General features: G+C 31.6%; 1 protein-coding gene and 2 long non-coding RNA genes across 10 annotated transcripts in view; 2 read left to right on the top strand and 1 right to left on the bottom strand.

The window, feature by feature from the left end:
• Positions 1–17699, bottom strand: part of LOC141453499 (tenascin-N-like) — a 28079-nt gene extending 10380 nt beyond the window's left edge. For 2 of the 8 annotated variants that reach the window (XM_074126836.1, XM_074126834.1), the window contains exons 1-5: positions 17497–17699; positions 10655–11345; positions 9377–9907; positions 6380–6691; positions 5672–5825 (exon numbers count right to left, since the gene is read on the bottom strand). In XM_074126836.1, the coding sequence (XP_073982937.1) occupies positions 5773–5825; positions 6380–6691; positions 9377–9907; positions 10655–11345; positions 17497–17553 (1644 nt within the window). In that variant the 5' untranslated portion in view covers positions 17554–17699 and the 3' untranslated portion in view covers positions 5672–5772. Of the gene's footprint in view, positions 1–1691; positions 2100–4478; positions 4872–5670; positions 5826–6379; positions 6692–9376; positions 9908–10654; positions 11346–14945; positions 15065–17496 lie in introns of those variants that run through there. The other 6 variants (XM_074126838.1, XM_074126835.1, XM_074126833.1 and 3 more) reach the window with 6 other exon arrangements.
• On the top strand, positions 16–2136 carry LOC141453502 (uncharacterized). The gene is made up of 2 exons (XR_012458037.1): positions 16–242; positions 1993–2136. It is a non-coding gene; the product is annotated as an uncharacterized lncRNA (long non-coding RNA).
• Positions 17700–17811: 112 nt separating the features above from the next.
• Positions 17812–20174, top strand: LOC141453501 (uncharacterized). Its single transcript, XR_012458036.1, has 3 exons — positions 17812–18131; positions 18786–18923; positions 20024–20174. It is a non-coding gene; the product is annotated as an uncharacterized lncRNA (long non-coding RNA).
• Positions 20175–20185: the final 11 nt, after the last annotated feature.

Below are 20185 nucleotides of genomic sequence, written 5' to 3'. Positions count from 1 at the left end.
ATCATAGAAATTAATTTTTTGCTTACAGAATTTGGACTGAAGGAAAGCTAAATATTTGTTTCTTACGTATTTTGAGGTTTAAAGATTAATTAATTTTTGCCCTTCCTTTATCGAAACACTTTTTAAAAATAGCTACAATTTAATTAATAATACACATCCATTTAAGGAAGAAATTTGGTGCCAAAGGATGTAGGCGAGGCGAACCAGTGGTCGTTTCTTGAATTCAGCTGGAGCAAGCAACAGTAAATTTTCATTTAAACAGTATAATGTAATGAAAACCACAAACAATCGTTGTAATATCATAAAAATTCTAATACATAGTTTCACCTGCCTATGTCATTTTGGACTTTTATTCTAACAAGTGCTTAAATAAATGTTAACGTTTGCTTAGAGGTCTACTTTTCTTGACGAAATTTCTGTTGTTACATTGTTTTATCAAACTAAAAATTGTTTACAGATACAAAATTTTCAAGTGGTAAACTAAGAATTGTTTACAGATGTAAAATTTGTAAATGGTAATCAGCAAAATTTAGTTTAAATATTTTCCTTGATTCTAGTAGTCCTTACTAGAATTTCTTATTTCTTATTTCTCCTGCCATTTAGGATCTGTTAGGATTCTAATTATCGGAACCCAAATTTTTCTAGCGTTGAATTAATGTTTTCACAATCTTGAACCGTTTCTTCTTGCTTTGCTAGGAGCACATTTGTATTCTCTATAATATCAATATATTATCTAATGATTGATTCATTGGAACAGCCCTCCCATAGAGCCCCTGATCTATCTTCTTTGTTTTTCTAAAGCAGAGCTCCAATGATTTATCAGTTTTAGGAATGAAAGTTTCTTCAAATAAAACCGTTATACGTTCATAATGAATCTAGCCTTCTTTTAGTCATCTTCAAAATCAAAACAAGAACTTGACTGGACATTTAGTCCTTCCATTGCAGTTCATCATAAATGGAACCCTATAAGTGGCGAAGGGTTTAAAAGATAGATCTATCCCCAGAAAAAAACCTATGATTCGAAGGAGAATGCTCTATGCCAACTCTCCACTCGTTAATCATACTAATAATATTGTTAGAAGCAAGAGTACTGTCAATTATTTATCTCTTAATCCTGTGGGTTCGTAATTTCCATTTAGAATCCTTTTTTTAGATTTTTTTGTTTTTGTTTTACTGAGAGACACATCTAAGAGCGTTTGTTTTCAATTTACTTCCCAAAAGCTTATCCTGACTCTGATCATCCGTTCAGTATCACCTGCGTCAGTGGGATCATATCTATTAAAGGGCTCAGAGCTGAATACTCGTAAAACAAAACTAAAAATAAATAATAGAAATTAAGTACATAAATAAAATTCCCAATGTGAAAAAGTCAAGGAAAATGCCACTTTACTGAATATATTTTCTTGTCTAACCAATTTAGGTTGCACAAATTCTTTTTTAATGTAAATTACAAGAGAAATCGTGTAATTGTTCGCACCAGATTTGGAAAAATGGACTTTCGGAAAACTCGAACAGTTTTTTTATCATTAACCCTTATACAAATGTCCTAACGAACAGTTTTAAAAAGTAGAGCTAAATAAAAACAAAAAAAAAATATGGTGAGAACAAACACAGGACTACTCTTGTAATTTACATTGAAACAAAATTTGTAAAACAAAAATAAAATATAAAATAGAGAGAGAGAAAAAAAATATAAAACAAAAATATTTTTAATCGGAAAAATGTAATTGTATCTTTTTGGAAATTGTATTCCCATTGTTGCATAATTTTAAGAAAAATAAAGAAAACTCCTCCAACCCTGGATTAGGTCATTTACTAATCTTCATCTTAAGATCCTCTTGGGTTAGATGTGATATATTTATATCTTTCTCTACTTGACTTTCTTCTTTATGTTGAAAGGCTTTCTCTTGAAGTCCTTGACTTACTCGAAATGATTTTGTTTTCCTTCTTGATTCTGTTGAATTTCTTGTTGTTTTTTTTTTTTTTTTGCAGCGTTCGAAGATTTCTTTCGAGGCTCACTACTCAATCGTAGAGTTTGCGGAGATCTGCTTGTTTTTTCTTCCTGGTATGAAGGCTTTAAATAAATCAACCAAACAAAGCTAACGCATTGAAAAGAAATAAATAATTTTGAAAATACTTATAATTGCTAATTTTATGTTTTGCTTTTAAAATTTTATGTTTTTAGGATTAAAAAAAAAAAAATATGACTATACGAAAGGTGATGGAGGTTACAGGTAAAACAAAAACACTATAAACTCTAGCCATTGCTTCATACTGCCTTGTAGAGAAACATATAATCTTCACAATGCTGAATGTGACATTTATAATTTAATACCTAAATTAAACAAACGCTAAAAAGAAAAGTAATCTTATTCATGAATTCTTTAACGGCTCTAGTAAGCTTTTTTTAAAAGTCAACACATACAAGAAAGAATTCTAAACGCGACGAACATAAAAGCAAAGTCAAATAATCCTTAGACGTTCATGACTCCTACAAAAATTTCATCCCAGAAAACTTCTTTTTCAATCTTTTACTTTTGGATAACAGCTCTGATTGCTGAAAGAAGAAGAAGAACGGCACTAAACCCATTGAGTAGTGTGAAAGGCTGAGAGTGCAGAAGAATAAAAAATTTTTTGAAAGACCTTTCAAGCACTACACCAAAGTTCGCTTCCAGATTCATTAAAGAGACAGAACTGAAAGGGGCTCAAACAAGAGAGATCCAACAGCTTTTAGTTTATGGAATTATATTTAGAATACACAATGCTGATGGATACATGTTTTTCCATAAAGCTATAGAAGAGCCACTATCCACCAATCGTCTCCTAGAGCTGAAATTTCTTAACTAAAGTTTATAGGCTGCATTGAAATTATATTTTGTATAGTATATTATTGGAAAAAGTTTATTTTTTTATATGTTGCTGGTAGAAGCCAGCGGTAAAATTTAAATAAGCCATAGATATGTAAATTATATTATTGCCATAAAATTGTTGACAGATATCCATGTCTTAATAAGTTTCTGTGCAGCCAAAAATAAAAGTTTTAAGGTTCCGATATGTCCAAGTGTACCTAGGTCGTTATATGGCTTAGACATCAGCGAACAATCTTAAGTTATGTCTAAAGTCAAACTCGAAGCCCAATACAAAACTCAAACATTTCAATGTTAGACAAAATAAAAGTTTTAAAATTTAATTATCCGTGCTCAACTTTCTCTCTCTTTCTAGTATAATTATTATTATTTAATATTTCTTTATATTATGAGTAGTTAACTGAGGTTAGTGCAGAGCAAAGTTAATAATGTTATAAAAAAAGCAGATTTGAAAACTATAAAAATGAACCTTATGGCAGAACAATGTGCCTAATAAATACATACAAGGTATACATAATGCATAAAAGATTAAAATATGCAAAATAAAAAACAAAAATTTATATTTTCCGTAAAAAATCATTTGGGAAAAAGCTATCGATTTACGAGTATATGTACCTTTTGAAATATTTCAAGTCATAACTGTGGTACTTCTTGATAGGAGCCCTTAATTATTCACTGATGTTTTTGTTTCATAATAAAATCTATCTATTTCTATCTATCTATAGAAATACAGATTATATCTATCTATAGATTATAAGACTACTACCGAAATTTAAAAAGAAAAAAAAATCAATTTTGGAAAAGGTGTTACAAGTTTTGAAAGTAAGACTTTATTGAAGAAAATTACTACTATTCAGGGGAGACGTTGAATACTTCGTCCATAGGTGAAGGACCTCCTTCAAGAATCCGTGAAGGAGTCCAGCAGATAGCTGATTTGGTGAAGAAGAAGATGAAGATAGATGTGGAGATAGAGACTGTAAAGGACAGCCAGAAGCGATTAATAGACAAAAAGTTAAAGCTCTCAAAATAGTAAACGATTAATGAGCTAGGTATACCTTAACCTCCTTCAAGAATCCGTGAAGGAGTCCAGCAGATAGCTGATTTGGTGAAGAAGAAGATGAAGATAGATGTGGAGATAGAGACTGTAAAGGACAGCCAGAAGCGATTAATAGACAAAAAGTTAAAGCTCTCAAAATAGTAAACGATTAATGAGCTAAGTATACCTTAACTACACTGGTTTCTGAAAGAAGATTGAAAGGTGCAATACTCTCCGTTCTCCGTGGTCCAGCGCAGAAAATACGATAAGCTGATGTTGCTGGTTGCCTTGATGACGAAAGGAATGCTGATGCTCATCCAAAAGTCTTATGATATTAAGATATTTCGGGGAAATACAATTTAAATAATAAGTCTCCATGCATCCATAGAAATAAGAGAATTAATGCTATAACCTATTAATAGGTACACAAGCGACTTTAATGGCGCAGTACGGGCCACAAAAGTGTTTCTAGCAAGAAAACCACCAAAAAATATACTTGCAAAGAAGTGATAATTAATTTTGATGATATTGGTTTAAAAACTAATGAACGTTGATAAAATATATTACACAAAATAAGTTTAATGTGTATGTAATAAAATAAAATTATTAGGTTCAGAAGTGAATAATATTGACATGAACCAATAATTAAAATAATAACTTGGAACAGTGTTGTACAAAATATTTAACAGAAAAGGAATCATTTTTGGGTGTAAATAAAATATTCCACACATTCCAAACACATTTCCTCATTCCGCTGGCGACAAATGTTTTTGAAAAGAAATTGATTATAGAATATTTAAGTACATACAAATTTGTTCAAAATAAATAGAACAATTTCTATTTCTATAGAACAATCACTATAATCCAGCTACATTTGTATTTTGTTTTTTTTTAAATTCTGTTACAATTAGAGGTTCACATTACATTCTTAATTATTTACATCTTGTAGTAAACATCTATTGAATGAACTGAAATAATAGCAGTAAACATTTAAAATAACTTAGGGGAAATTTTTTTCTTGTAGCTATCAGAAGAGTTATTTAATGTAATAACTAACGTTTGCCTTTAGGAAGAAAATAAAGTAAACGTAAATCAGGAATTATGATATGGGCTGTTTTAAGAGTTTACTACTTTAAGTTAAAAACATTTTTTTTTTTTTTAATAATTTTATTATCATTATTATTTGTTAATTTAAAAATGAATCAATGAATGAATCAGAAAAAAAATGGATCAATTCATTAGGTATTATAAGAAACAGAACACATGAGATATTTAGAGAAAGTTTAATGAAGCGGCAAAATTTAATGAAATTTGTTAAAGCTTTTATCGAGAAGAAGACAAGACACACATATCCGAAATCTATGTTGCAAAGTGGCGCCTTTCTTGTATAGATTTCTTTTAAGTTTGAAATTCTTGGAATAGCTTTAAAATGTCCTTTAATATATTATCAAGAATGGGGAAATGGAACATTATATCCTTACGTTCTTGAAAAAAATGCTTCACATAAAAATGATAGGCATTTAGGAGGGATTATGTTGGAACTTTTTCCAGGTAAACCCAAACTACTGAAAACTTGACCCAGATAATCACATTTCCCGAAGGGGGTATAGCAATAACGGTTATGAAGCATGGATTTGTAAGTATGAGATCCCAAGTTCCAATCCCGCATGTAGCTACTCTTTTTATTTGTAAAAAAAAAAGAAGTTAATATTATAGTCTAGTATGTGATTCCGCCCTCCTCCACGACACTTAATTGTTTACAACTTACCAAATGATTCCAATACCACCAAAATTGTCTAATAATGATGCTCTTATTTTCTTGTTCTAAAAGGCGCATTCAATAAAACGAAGCCATACCTTCTGTTGCGATTATAGAACAGAAAAGTAAGCGCTTCTAGGAAAAGATGGTGCTTTTTCTTTTCCTGCAAAAACAAATTAAAAAATTAAAAATGAACAAGTGTTATTACAAAATAAATACATAAATAAACTAAAACATCTTTCTGAACAATGATTAATGTTTATAACTCCATAAAGTTGAGTGCTTTTTGTTGCCGGAATAATAATTTTATCAATGCAAAAAATATTAAAGAATAACATTTAATATTTAACACATCATAATTTTTGCTTTAAATAATACAATTTTTTAAATTTATTTTCGTAAGATTGTGTAAATTTTGAAATTATTTGCATTTATTTTGGCTACCCCACCTCCATCTTTGAAATGTTTTTAATTAATTCAAGTTGAAGGTTCTGGATTTAAATCCAGGCGCAGTACCCTTGATTTTCTTTTCCTATGAAACTTGACAGCTCACAATCGGTGATCGACAATGGTTTCGGTAGCGAAGAAATACTTCAGGGATCGGCAGTGAAAAGAAAAAGCTTTGGGTATCAACGACCCTAGATGTTTTCTTAATTGAAAAATAAATAAAATCTGTTCGCGTGATTTAAAAAAAAAGAAAGGGTGATTTAGACTTACGAGGTAATTGAGACGTTCGCAATGTGGTAATAGGTGCTTCAGTTTGAGTGTAACGAGAATCACAAAAACTAAATTTAGCTTTTACGCGGAAGTGGTATGCAGACCCTGGTTCAAGATTATTAATAATAATTGAAGGCTGTGTGTCTCTTTCTCTTGGAGTTTCGCTAACTGGTTCCCAACGACCATCGGGTTGAAGTTGCTTTTCAATTAAATATGCTTCTGGTATACCTCCATACGTTGGCTCATTCCATTTTAAAAGAATACTTGTATTAGTTATATCAGTAGCTGTTACTGGTCCTAGCATGTTATTATCTGTACAAATAAATAAAAACACATTTATGTATGCTTTTATGAACAATAATTATTGTGAAAAATTCATATTAGTAAGTGTTTGTAGATAAAAGATAAAAGTTAAAATTAAAAAATAAATTGAAAAATGACATTTCTTAAAAATAAAGGTTTAAAGCAATCATGAACGTCATTTAGGAATAAATGACGGGTATACACAATATAGACCATTTCTCAAATTCCTTCTTGTAACAACTGGAAAAACGTAAAGCCACTATCGAAGCGTTAACCCCCAAGTCTCAAAATTTCACTACGACAACATGCTAGTATTCTTTAGCAAAAGAGAAAGTCAAATAGATTATTTATGAGAAATTGGCAAGTAACAATCCTCCTAGAGGTCTACCAAGCATTTTGAATTCATGCAACATTTATCCTATTACATTGTAAACTAGACACATTAAGAGTTAGTTAATAAAACGGCCATTAATGAGCAGCTTGGTGATTCTTGACCCATGGCATTCTTTGGTTGCAATAGGGCAAAGAAAAATTAATCTAATACAATTGTAAACAAAAGGATTGGTTAAATTTTGTCAGTTTACAGGATAGTGGGTGATTGAGAGAAAGTTACTTCAAACGTTACCAAGCATTTTAAATTGCTAGCTTATTAATAGAATTTAACTCATTTTGGCACAGAATAATTTAGTTATTAGGATCGGATTAAAACAAAAAGTACCAAATTATCTTGGCAAATTGAATATGCAAAATTTTTGTAATTCCGAAATAAAGGCGTTTACGTTTGATTTTAGATTTTGTGGAAGGTTGACAAATCAGCCTACATAATCTCGGTGAAGCAATTATTCTGTACTTCCCTTCGACCCCTTTGCACTCCCTAATATACTCTAATATATTGTTCCAAAAAATAGTTATTTTTACCCTTCTTTAAGAAAATTAAGCTTATTCTAAATATTATTATGAAATATAAATATTATTATTCTGAATATTTGAATTATTGTTTACTTAATTTCGGCTCGTTTATTTTATTCCAAAATCCACAGAAAAAACCAAAGTAAATGAACTAGAACATTGCCAAATTTAACTTTAATCAGGACAGTAACAACTCTTAAAAACTGAAAAAAGACAGCACGTGTGAAACAGATTTTAACTGGTCAGTGCAACCCTGTAATTGCACTAGAACAATAAGTGGAATTATGGTATTACAAATTTGCAGTAACCACCATCAGATTAAAGTTTGAACAAGGAGCCATAAACGCTGTAATCTAAACAGTTTATTAAGAGCATGTAAGTGTCGGAAAAGAATGTAATGTAAACGTTCTATAAATGTCTACGATGTTGAGCTGTAATAATATCTTTGCGAACTTAAGCCGAATTAGTTGTACAACAATCTCCCGGCCACAAAACTTGTTGTTTGAAATTGGCTGTGAAAAAACGTTTTGTTTTTGTTAAGCTGAGAAGTAATATTCGCAGAGACGCAAGAACTTAAAAAATGCGCTCCTCCATTTCCTCAAAAAAAAAAAAAAAATAAATAAAAAATAAAAAAAAAAAAAAAAAAAAAAAAATAAATAAATAAAAAAAAAAAAAAAACCGCGCTGTTGAAAGATAATAATATAATTACCAAAGGGAGATGATTTAATAATCTAAGTATGTCTATCTATTACCAAAATTATTATTTTATAACTTATAATTTTGAAACTTGAAACTTTCTTGGATTTAAAAGTTATTTTGTAGCCAGTAGTGCGAACAATCCTCGAAACGTAAACCATTTAAAACCATGAATAAAAAAAAAGATGAACAACCTTATAAACCTAAAAAATATTATTAAATAATTATATAGGTAAAAGAGAATTTGAAGGAACAATAAAAAAGAGAGATCCTGTGGAATTTTTATTACTACATAAGCAAAGTTTAAGAACTAAACAAAATTAAAATAAAGTTGATTAATATAAATAAATAATAATTAAAATTATAAATTATATTATTATATAAATATAATATCTAATCTAATATAAATTAGAACTTGATGGTTTTTTTCGGTCTTAATTAAAGAATTAAGCGTTACGGGTATTTCAGCACAAGAGTGTGGGGAACTTCATCTCTTGGTCAACAGAAAAAACTAAATTGTAATTTCATTTACTTCTGTATCGGAATCTGTGTCCGATATCATCATGATGAATATATCTTGAAAAGAGGGCGCTGACGGCACATCGACTGCTAGACCATTAGCGCCAATAAAATATTATTTACCTTTTTTACGTTTTTTAACATCAAAGGTTGGTGTATGGACTAGAACAATAAGTGGCATTATGGCATTACAAATCTGCAGATTATAATTAGATTAGATTATCTATATAATTTATAATTTTAATTATTACTTATATAGATTATAATTATTTATATTAGTCAACTTCATTTTAATTTTGTTTAGTTCTGAATGATACTACTACTATTGTCACACTACCACACAGAGTCACAGTCAGGGCAGAAGTTACAACACCTTTCATATTAAAAATGTAAAAAATATAATTGTAACAAGCATAAGCCCAAAAGATGAACTAGAAGTCGAAAACTAGGTTGGAAACGGTTGAAAAAAAAAAATAAAAATTTATGTCAGATATTGGCATTATTCTTTCTCAATTAATTGTTATTTTTGCTTTTAATGGAAACAACATTAATTATTTAAAAGTTACTCACCATACGAAGTAGTGACTAGACACGTAATTGGTTCAGATTTTTTTTTTTTTTCAGCTTTTACTCGGAAAGCGTAAAAAATACCTGGCTTTAGATCATTAACTGATGTGAGTAGCGGTTCTAAATTTCCTGGTAAAGTTTGTATTGTCTTCCAAACCCCTTTAGGTGAATTTTCTTGTACTTGAATAAGAAAGCGCTCAGGTTGTTCTCTAGGCTTAGGCCATCTAAGGTCGACAGTATAAGGAGGTAAGTCATTTGGATCTTCCAAATTTGGCTCCTTTGGTGTAAGTTGCACCTTATGCGGACTTGGCTCTATTGGCAACAGTGACACATTTTTCAGACTTGATTCCTCTTCCAAAAAAGTCACTTTTTTCGGACTTGGCTCTCTTTGCGAACTTCGCTCCTTTGGTGGAAGTGACACCTTTTTCGGACTTGGCTCTCTTTGCGGACTTGGCTCTCTTTGCGGACTTGGCTGTCTTTGCGGACTTGGCTCCTTTTGCAAAGATGACACCACTTGCAAACTTGGTGGAGGGGCTAAATGGAACATAAAGAAAGACTAAAGATTACTCTACTTTATTGTGCAAAGTTATATTAACAATTTAATTATACAACATATATGGTACGTATGCCACATCGGATACAGATCAGACACCATGTTTTGAAATAAGTTATTGGAAAAAAAAGATTTGACTAACCATATGGAAGAGTGAATGAGATTCCAAGCAGTGCAGGGTTTTTATAAATTGCATATTAACGTAACGGTAAAAAGTAAATTTCTTGGAAATTTGTAAGTCTTTCAACTTGCTTTCCATAAAAATTATCTCCTCGCTTGGAAGAAAAAATTATTCCTCCTATGGAAGAAATGGTAGTCTGTCGGAAACATTAAAGTATTCTCGAAATTCTAATTAAGTTTAAAGTGATAACGCCCAAATTTTTTTGAAGATCAGAGTATGGAAATAACAAGAGTGTATTGTGTAACTACAGGCATGTTTCAAGGCGAAAAGCTCAGCCCCTTTTGTCATTAATATTACTGGCAAATGTCGTGCCATATTTAATGGCAAAAGTTATAGCGTTCATCATTCGTAGTAAAAAAACAAATCAAACAAAAAAAGATGGAAATGAGAAAAGGAAGCAGCGAATGGTAGAGTTCCAAAATTAGGATGGTTACAAGATTTTGAGGAAATCATAGCAATATGGAGGAAGATATTGGTATTTTTCAGAGAAATTGTTGGGCCGATTCATGCACTTTAATAAATATAAATACAAAATTGAGTATCTAACCTGCAGCCTTCATACCTTCTGCATAACGCTCACATACTGTTCGTATTATATTCCGATTCTTCACTCTCTTAATTTCAACATCACATTGTTCACCTTGTGTAATACTTCTCTTGGGATCTGGACGACATATACTCATGCGTGCTTTGTCTATACACGGAGTACAAACAAAATATCTTTTTCCATCAGCTTGATTCACAAATCCACAGACTTTGCAATCCAGTTTTGTTAGCTTGTTTGGATTCATTTCTTGATATTCAGGACCAGATGGTTGAATGTCAGTAACGGTACTTTTATCTTCTTGGCCACTTATCAGATCTTTGGATTGCTTAAACAACACATTATTCTTTCCATCCTCAAATACTTCTTTACCGATTTTACACAAGTCATCTTTATCAGAAACATTTTTACCTTGGCTTTTGTTTGTAGAATTTTTTCCAGTAGCAATTAGCAATTTTTGGCGTTTACATTTCGGACAAAACACAGATTCTCCAGCTACAGTTTCGCATTGTTTACATCTAACATCTAATGTGTTATCTTCTTTGCAAGCAGAGTAGCATTTTTTACAAACAACTTGTCCAAAATTATTATCTTTACCACTTGAATTTTCTTCATAAACACAAGATTGTGAACATAGGGACAAACAATTTAAAATGGCCTCTAATGTTGACCTTTTTTTTTGTTTCGAAGAATACTGAAAAACATTTAAATAATATAAATGCTGAATAAAATATTGACTAAACATATTTAAAAACACCAGAGAAATATTAGTTGAGTTTAGCGCGTAGCTACTTGACGTGGAGACTTGACATTTATGCTGTCAATAAGGAAATTCTGTTTGAAAATCCATGTTTTCTCTTACTGCTACAATGATTTATAACTATAAAACAAATTTCTCTAAACCTCAATTGTTCATCTGTGATCTTACAGTAAACAAGAATCCAGCAGACAAGGCTATAACTACGGATATACAGGGTGTCCCAAGCTATATGGATAACGACTTTTTCTCGGAAACTAAGATAGCTAGAAAAAAACTAAAAAATACGTGTTCCCTTAGTTTTTTGTTAGAAATCCAAATTTACTTTGTAAATTTTTTTTGGTACTTCCGGAAGCGAGATACAGGCACCAACTTCATTTTTTCAAATGGGAAGGTGCGGTTTTTAGTTCAGAAATAGATTCCTCTATTTTTTTAAAGAAAAATTTACTTGAACGGTTTTTTTCTGTGAGCGATATTTTACATGTTATGAATGAAAACATGATTCTTATAAGAAATTTCAAAATAATAATATTATAACGGTTTTTTTGATTGAATATTAAGAAAAGTTTTGTAACGAAGTTGACCTGGGCGAGAAGAAAGGCCTAGATTGTTCTAGGGGTTGAGCGACCAAAGTCGGTAACAGGCCACCACTGTGTAAACAAAAAGGGCCGGTCTCACCTGAGCTGGAAAAACAGAGCCTAGATTGTTCTAGGGGTTAAGCGACCAAAGTCGGTAACAGGCCAACACTGTGTAAACAAAAGGCCGGTCTCTACCTGAGCCAGAGGAGAAAGGGCTAGATTGTTGTAGGAGTTTAGTGACCGTAGCCTGTAACGGACCTGTGTAAAAGCCAGCTAAGAGAAAGGCTCCAGTTGGGGTGGTGGCGGTATGTGTTTTCCAGCCAATGAGCGGCAGGTGGGAGCAAGACAGACGGAGTTGGAGTGTGACAGAAGGTTAGAGGAGGGCGGCCCCAGTTGGGGTGTTGGCAGCATGTGTTTTCCTCAGCCAATGAGCGGCCGGTGGGCGTTAGACAGACGGAGTGGGGCAGTCGCAGTTAAAAAGAGGCAGACACAGCTGGAGAAGTCAGTTTTTAGTCAAGTTTTTGAGTGAGTCTTGAGTTAGTTTTGGGAGACACTTTGGAAGTGACAGTTTTGAGAGAGTCAGTGTTGCGGAGTGCTTCAAAGTTAGCCAGTTAGTGAGAAGAGCTTTGTTTGTGTAGCAGAGACTAGTGCAATTCGGTGTAGTGCGGACCAGTGGTCAGTCGTGGAACAGTTTTGTGGCGTTACGTAGTGAGTAACAGTAAACTATTGACTGTTGTAAATGGTAACTGTAATGAATAGCGTTAGTTGTTAGTAAATGTTAATGTGAGTAATGTTAATGTGTTAATAAATCAGGTTATTGCTTACAAATTTAGCGAGTTTTATTATTTAATCAAACCCACATATTAAAATAACTAGTGGCAGGCATTAGTTGTGTTGTTAAAGTTTTTAGTAAAAGAACAAAAACTTTACAGCATTATAAATTTTACTCCTCATTAATATTACAGATCATGCTTGAAATGGCCTCCACCATTAGAGATGCATAGACATGCTCTTTCCTGCCTATTGTCCCTTACTGCCAAAGAAATAGATTCGAATTTAACCGAGTTACAGGCATCTATTATTGTTTGCTTTAGTTCATCTACAGATGCAATTCCGGCTTGATTCTGATCGCCCCCTGGGTCGATATAACACGCCCATCAAATTTCCTATCGAGGTAATACATTAACATCGAGGTATCTCTATGGTGGAGGCCATTTCGAGCATGATCTGTAATATTAATGAGGAGTAAAATTTGTAATACTTTTCTTCATATTCAATCAAAAAAACCGTTATAAAATTATTATTTTGAAATTTCTTATAAGAATCATGTTTTCATTCATAACTTGTAAAATATCGCTCACAGAAAAAAACCGTTCAAGTAAATTTTTCTTTAAAAAAATAGAGGAATCTATATCTGAAATAAAATCCATACCTTCCTATTTGAAAAAATGAAGTTGGTGCCTGTATCTCGCTTCTGGAAGCACCGAAAAAAAAATACAAATTAAATTTGGATTTCTAACAAAAAACTAAGGGAACACGTGTTTTTTAGTTTTTTTCTAGCTATCTTAGTTTCCGAGAAAAAGTCGTTATCCATATAGCTTGGGACACCCTGTATAGTCGAAATTCCTTGATTCCTAACTCTTTTCTAGGGTTCAGAACTCACTTAAAATTTTATTTATTTTTTATTAAGATTGTCACTAACTCTCGTTAAAGAAAATTGATGCAGTCAGTTTCTAAAAAAATCCAACAAATCAAAATCTATAATATTTAGCACAGTTGCTCTTTCGCTTAATCGTTTTTCCTCAAACTATTAATTCTAAGAATGATAGGAATTGTCCTTGACATTACTTGTACATGACTTCGCTTCCTGCTTTGAAATCATCCTGGGCATACATTCCTCAACCCTTTAATTTATTTCATGTTATCTTAAATTCAATCAGCGATGTAACCAGTATTGCGGACATATAGACGTTTACGTTTTAGTAAACTTAATTCTAGGTACCGCAGCCTTAAAACTGTATATCAAAATTCTGAGCAGTACAAATGGTATTAATTGCTCTTTATACAGGAAAAATTCAAAAGGTAATTTCTATATGTAATTGTCAAAATTGCTATATATGAATATTTAAGTTTTAATTTCGATTTATCGATTGAAAAGCTATATATAAAGATATAAATGAACAATTTCAATCAAAAATTGAGAACTCCACTAAGTTATCTTTTTATGCTAGACTCTGTTTCCATTTAGAGGCAGATAGCTATATTAAGGATGATCCAACCACTCTATCAACTGCGGTGGATATTTAAAATGGATAAATTCAAAAGGGGTGGTCTTTTGAATTTAAATTAAAGCAATTTAACAAAATAAATCTTCTCTGTGATCTTTGCGGTGGAAATGATAATAAAGATTCATTTCATTTTTTTTTTTAGCTGATTGCCCGGCATGGCAGGATTAAGTAAAAAATATTTCAACACCTCTTTGTTGTCTTTGTTGTTAAAGCCACAGTAAATTCAGGCGTTTAGTTGTTGATCATCTTTTTCGCCTACTTTTACTGACACAGAAATTCAGTACCTAGCCCTCTAACCATGCTAAATGCATGCCTTTAATTAAGGGTGCCAAAAATAAGTTTTTTTTTTTTATCGATAGCGGTGGTCATTAGCCCCCTCATACAACATTTCTGTCATTATTTTTATTTGAGTAAAATATGATATCACGCCTCTTTCACAATAAGCAGAAAGTAGAAATTTTATGATATTAATGCAATAGTTCCAAAGACTAATTTGACGGCAAATGTAAAAATTGGTAACATGTTCGTGTAATCAATATGCATTCACTGTATTAAATGCTAAAGGAAAGTTGCCTCGTACCATCCCTACGGATTGCGAAGACATACATACTCTCTCATCCCGGAGATAAACAGGCCAGAGCACTGTAATAAATAGTTAATGTCTTACTCACCCCAGTCATTTCAACAGACAATTTAAGTGATACATGTCCAATTTGTTGTAGTGACCATTTTTTATGGTCACCAATTAATTTGATTAAAAATGATTAAAAAAACTTGTAGGACACAGCTGTTAGACAATCGATGATTTTTATCTATCATAATTTTTTTGAAATTAATTCTTACAGAATTTGGAACAAAGCCTCAAGCTAAAGATTTCTTATTTATATCCTACCTAAGGCTTGGAGATTAATTGCTTTTTGGCGTTGCTGTATTGAACCTTTTTTTAAAAAAGTAGCTTCAATTTAAGCAACGATAATTAAAAGAAAGTAGTCCAAAATGACGTAGGTGAAGAAAATTATGTAGTGACAGTTTCGCAATATTCACAAATCCTATAAGAAAAATTTACTAATATATCGCAAGAAAGAAAAAAAAAGGCCTTACTGTTTTTAAGGAACAAGATCTGGCGAGAAAAACAGATTTTTAGCATGGCATCATGAAATGAATGGTGAAGATAATGAATTGATAGAAGAAATGAACATTTCAGATAGATTTATTGGGTGATAATAATTAATAGTAATTGAAATTGGAAAGATAAGCGGAGAAAAATTGAAGTAAAAAACCATAATACCTTTATTCAAGTGTGTTAGATGACAAAATACCAAGTGCAGGCGTCAATTTAGTGTTCCTCGAAACTATTAATATAATAGTTAGAGATGCAGATTCTTAGATGATCAACTTAATTTCTTTTAATGATTACCTTAAGGTGATAATTTTAAAAGAAGAAAATATAGTAAAACTTAAACTATAGTTAAACTATTTAAGGTTAGCATCTTAGTAGTCGCCTTTAGCCAAATGACAACGCTTTGCCGCCGTAAAAGATAGATTTTTGAAATCTTATAAAAAGAATTCCAATCATAATGAGCATTTTGGGCAGCAATGTTGGAAATGATTGGCAGCGATAGAAAGATATTTTAGGCAGATATATAGAATACTATAAAAGCTACAACGGAATCAGATATTAAGTCTATTACCATCAAATGTAAGCAACACTAAATTTCCTTGTAAAAAAACACACAAAATTTCAAGAAAATAGCTTAGGCAAATTGAATAATCTATAAAATATTATTTATTGGCTAAATTGGCATGTAAGTATTCGAGACTAATATATGTGAGAACAGAAAGATATGGGCAAAACTAAGAGAGTAAGAGTTCAGAATGAGTAATAGGGGCAAAACTCAACACCAAGTTAGCGGCTGAACAATCGAATGCACTAGCTTGAGTATTGCGATTATATCTCAGAAGAAATGCTGGAGTGCAAGGTATGATAGAGTGAGAAAGTGAAAGGGTAAACCCAGTTAATAAGGAAGATAGAACCTAAATATTACCTTCCTAACGCAAGCGATGAGGAAAAGATGAATGGATTGGAGAAGAACAGAGCTTGTCTAGAATCGCCAGAATTGCCTTCAATATAAAAACCTCAACTTCTTAATGATGCAAAAGGAAGTGGAAAAAATTTCGGCAGGTCAAGTATTTTCTTCAATTCTAGCAATAATTTCTAAGTAATTTACTTTATAAATAGAAAATACTATTATATAATAGATCAAAGTACTGCTAAAATACCTAAATTAATTTTAACACAAAAGTGAACTCATTTTTGGAAGGGCAAATATTTTATTTGTACTACTTTCTTTTCCAGTACATAACTTTAATCTAAAACCCTTGTTAGTGCACTACTAGTTTCTACTTTAGAGTGTTAGAATAACTTTAACCGGCTGTAACGGTAACTAAAATGTAGTTTGTGTTTTTTGAAAAACGTTATTTGTGTATTCAGACATGTACATATGTATGTATGTTAATTTGCTGGTTAATCTGGTTTGTTTTTGGATTCAGAAAGAGATAAAAAGTGGTAAATACCGTCATAATTGTTAATATTTGTAAGCATTTATTCACATATTTATTGTTTTGTAGAAAAGAGTCATGCGAGAATAAACTCAGTTCCACATTATCTTCAGTGTTTGATCTGGATCCACAACAGTTACACATTTTCTCAACGGAGGACTTGTTAGAAGATTTATATCGTCGTTAGAGAAACTATTCAATTTTTGTGTTCAAGTGCCTAAGTTTATGAACAATATTTCTATATTGTTGTTGTTATATAATTAATAAATACATTAATCAACTAAAATACTGTATCTCGTGTCATTACATAATTACATTGAATTGAATCATCTGTTCTAGTCTGTTTGGCGAACGTTACTTAAACAGCTAACTTTGAAGGAGTTCATTTGTAGAACTTATCTAACATTGAAATTAAACCAATTTAATTTCAATGTTAGATAAATTCTACTAATAAATGAATATTATCCAAAATCTTTGCTTATTCACCATTGCAGGTCCTCTAAGATCTAACAATATTTTAAAATAATCTGGCCTCATCCTTCATAGAAAATATAGTTTTTGCCCAGAATTGTTGATGCCTAGGTCGCTCATAAATAATATTTCAAACCTTCGTTTGAACTATTTCCAATCCTCGTGATTTCCATCAAATACATTTAAGCATACCTTTAAATACTTATCCAGTTCCTTTTTGTACGTATGACTCCATTGAAAGTCCTGCATCCTATTGTCGACTGTTCTTTTATGAAGCTAGTATTGATCCTTAGACAGCTGCAATAGATCAAAGTACAGCTAGTACACCTAAATTAATTCTAACACAAAAGTGAACTCATTTTAGGAAGAGTAAACATTTTTTATTTTTCTATGTATTCCATTAGATAAACCTAAATTAAAATTCTATATTTGAATCATATGATATTTATATTTATAATTTACGATATGCAGTTATCAATTTATAAATCACACATTACAAGTCTCTTCACCAGGGGCGTCAAAGTCAATTAAAACAGGCCAGATGGTGCTACAGGCAAGATTCGCGCGGGCCTCATCACCATTTACAAATTTTGTTAAATTTTTATTCTAAAGTGAGAATTCAGAAATATGGATAGGATAATTAAAGCCGTAAATAATTGCTTTTATTTAAATATTTTTCTATTTAATGTAATCATGAAACTAAAATTATTCTTTTTTACCTCAAAACTTTTAAAACCTAATCATTCTGGAATTCCATTTAGAGTGGTAGACTTATCACTTCCAGACGTCGCCGGAACTGAGTCAGCATGTTTATACACGCCCGCAAGGTAAAGCACTGAGCCACGTTTATACTCATCATCAGTAGCTAAAGGGTTAACGAGGGAGAGAATTTTGTGTACGGTATTGCCTTGATGTCCCCTAAGCGATATTTTCTTCCTAACAATTTTTTTCTATTTTCATTTTATTTCAGAACATTGTAGGCCACAAAAAATTACGTCGAGGGCCATAATCGTTATCCTTTCCAAGAATTGAAATCATTCTAGATGTCTTTTGAGTCGAATAAATTAATTAATTAGCTTTGCTTTTTCAACATCATTGCACCTAATCCAACATTCTTAAGAAGTCACTAGGACAAGCCTTCCTTTAATAAACTCTGACCTATCATCTTTAAAAAAAACTCAGAAGACTTCCCACGGTTCTTATAATCACCTCTAAATTTATGCATCTTTAATTAAGGAACTCAGATTTCTTCAAATAAAGCCGTTATATGTTCTTAATGAATCTAGCCTTCTTTCCCACGTCTTCAAAAAACTCCATTTGTTGGGATCCTTACAGTCCAATTCGTCTTTCATGGAATTTTAGAGATGATAAAGCTATAGATATAACGTAGATCAGACAGAGAAGATACTATGTTAAGCAAACTCTCAAATCGTTAATTTGGCTAGAAGCTTAAAAGGTCTAATATGGGATATTAATTTCAGACATAGCCATTGTATTTTTTGATCCATGTGCAATAGGACTGAGATAGAAGACGCTTTTCATTACTTGGCGACATGTCCAATTACGGCTGAGTAGAGTGAGCTGTTCCATTGAGAAGTACGAATTGAAGTATTACGAAGGTAATTTAAACATCTGACTTTCAAGCATCCGAGTTATCGGAATTTCTAGCCAGTAAGTTTATATTAATTGTAAATAAATTCATTCGCAGTGGTATGTTACAGCGATACAACATCGTTTTACCCAATGTTTGTTGTTACCGGTCCCTGGTTGGAAGGTACAACTAATCTGTTTTTATTAATACAGTGGAGTCTCGGTTATCCGTCATGACCGGGACCGGACACGTGACGGATGGTCGAATAGACGGATAATGGAAAAAACAGGAAAATTTCCAGATTCTTTTTTTTAACGTGAATAAAACTTTGTATTAACTGGTATACATATTTTATACGTTTATACGCTTAAGCCTTAAAGGTCAGGTATCTTTCATTATTCAATTCATTCTATTGTGTATTAAAATTAATGAATACCATTGTATTTCTGCATTTCGCAGACATTTCTGCGACATCTAATCGGTTTTGTGGGCGGTTTTGTTTGTGGTTGATCTTTTTAGGAAAAAACCCACAAACTGTCGAATGATGTACACTTTAAAATTTCTGTACACTTAAAATAAATTTTTAAAAAGTTTTCTTTTTAAAATAATTTTTTTTTTTTTTTTTTAAATACTGAGGACAGTGACGGTTAATTGGAATAGACGGATAACCGACACTCCACTGTATATATTTTTGATTTCGAATTATCATTCATTAAAATCGGTTCACACGTTTAGGCGCTACGTTGTTTACAAAAAAGGTAACAACAAGAAAAACAATAACAAAAACATTTTTTGAAAATGCCGTTTTTTCTTATTTTCGGCATTTTTTTTCTCGAAATTTATCAGATCTGTGTTATAGCAAAGAAATTACAGTTATAAAGGAGGATTTGATCTATATTATAAAGAAAATTTGGGAATTTTATCTTTTATAGAAAAAAAGAAAAAATTGTCAAAGTTGGGTGTTTTTCAACGTTACGCTTTTTCGTGCAGTTTTTGACGATCAACCCTTGTCCGGTAGGACAGTTTTAATATGGCTTTAACGAAGTAGATATTTCTTGATTTTGCGCATTACATATAATTTATTTTTCATTATAATTTTATTAACTTTTATTTTGCATTTTGTTACAGTTCAAGTGATTTCAATTTTATTCGATTGCATTTCTGTAACACTGCGCTGTGATTGATATAACGTCTTTGCAAAATCCTAAAATACCTGAAGACACAAAGTTGTGTAGCATAATTTCCTGTTTTTAATAAAGTTTGATATGCAGACTAAAAGTGCTCAAGTAG

The sequence above is a fragment of the Rhodnius prolixus genome, unplaced genomic scaffold (assembly GCF_049639745.1).
Source record: "Rhodnius prolixus isolate KJV_2025 unplaced genomic scaffold, Rpr scaffold_3, whole genome shotgun sequence".
Classification (NCBI taxonomy): Eukaryota; Metazoa; Arthropoda; class Insecta; order Hemiptera; family Reduviidae; genus Rhodnius; species Rhodnius prolixus.
The sequence above is the reverse complement of the archived record's forward strand: the minus strand, read 5'-3'. Positions and strand labels throughout refer to the sequence as shown.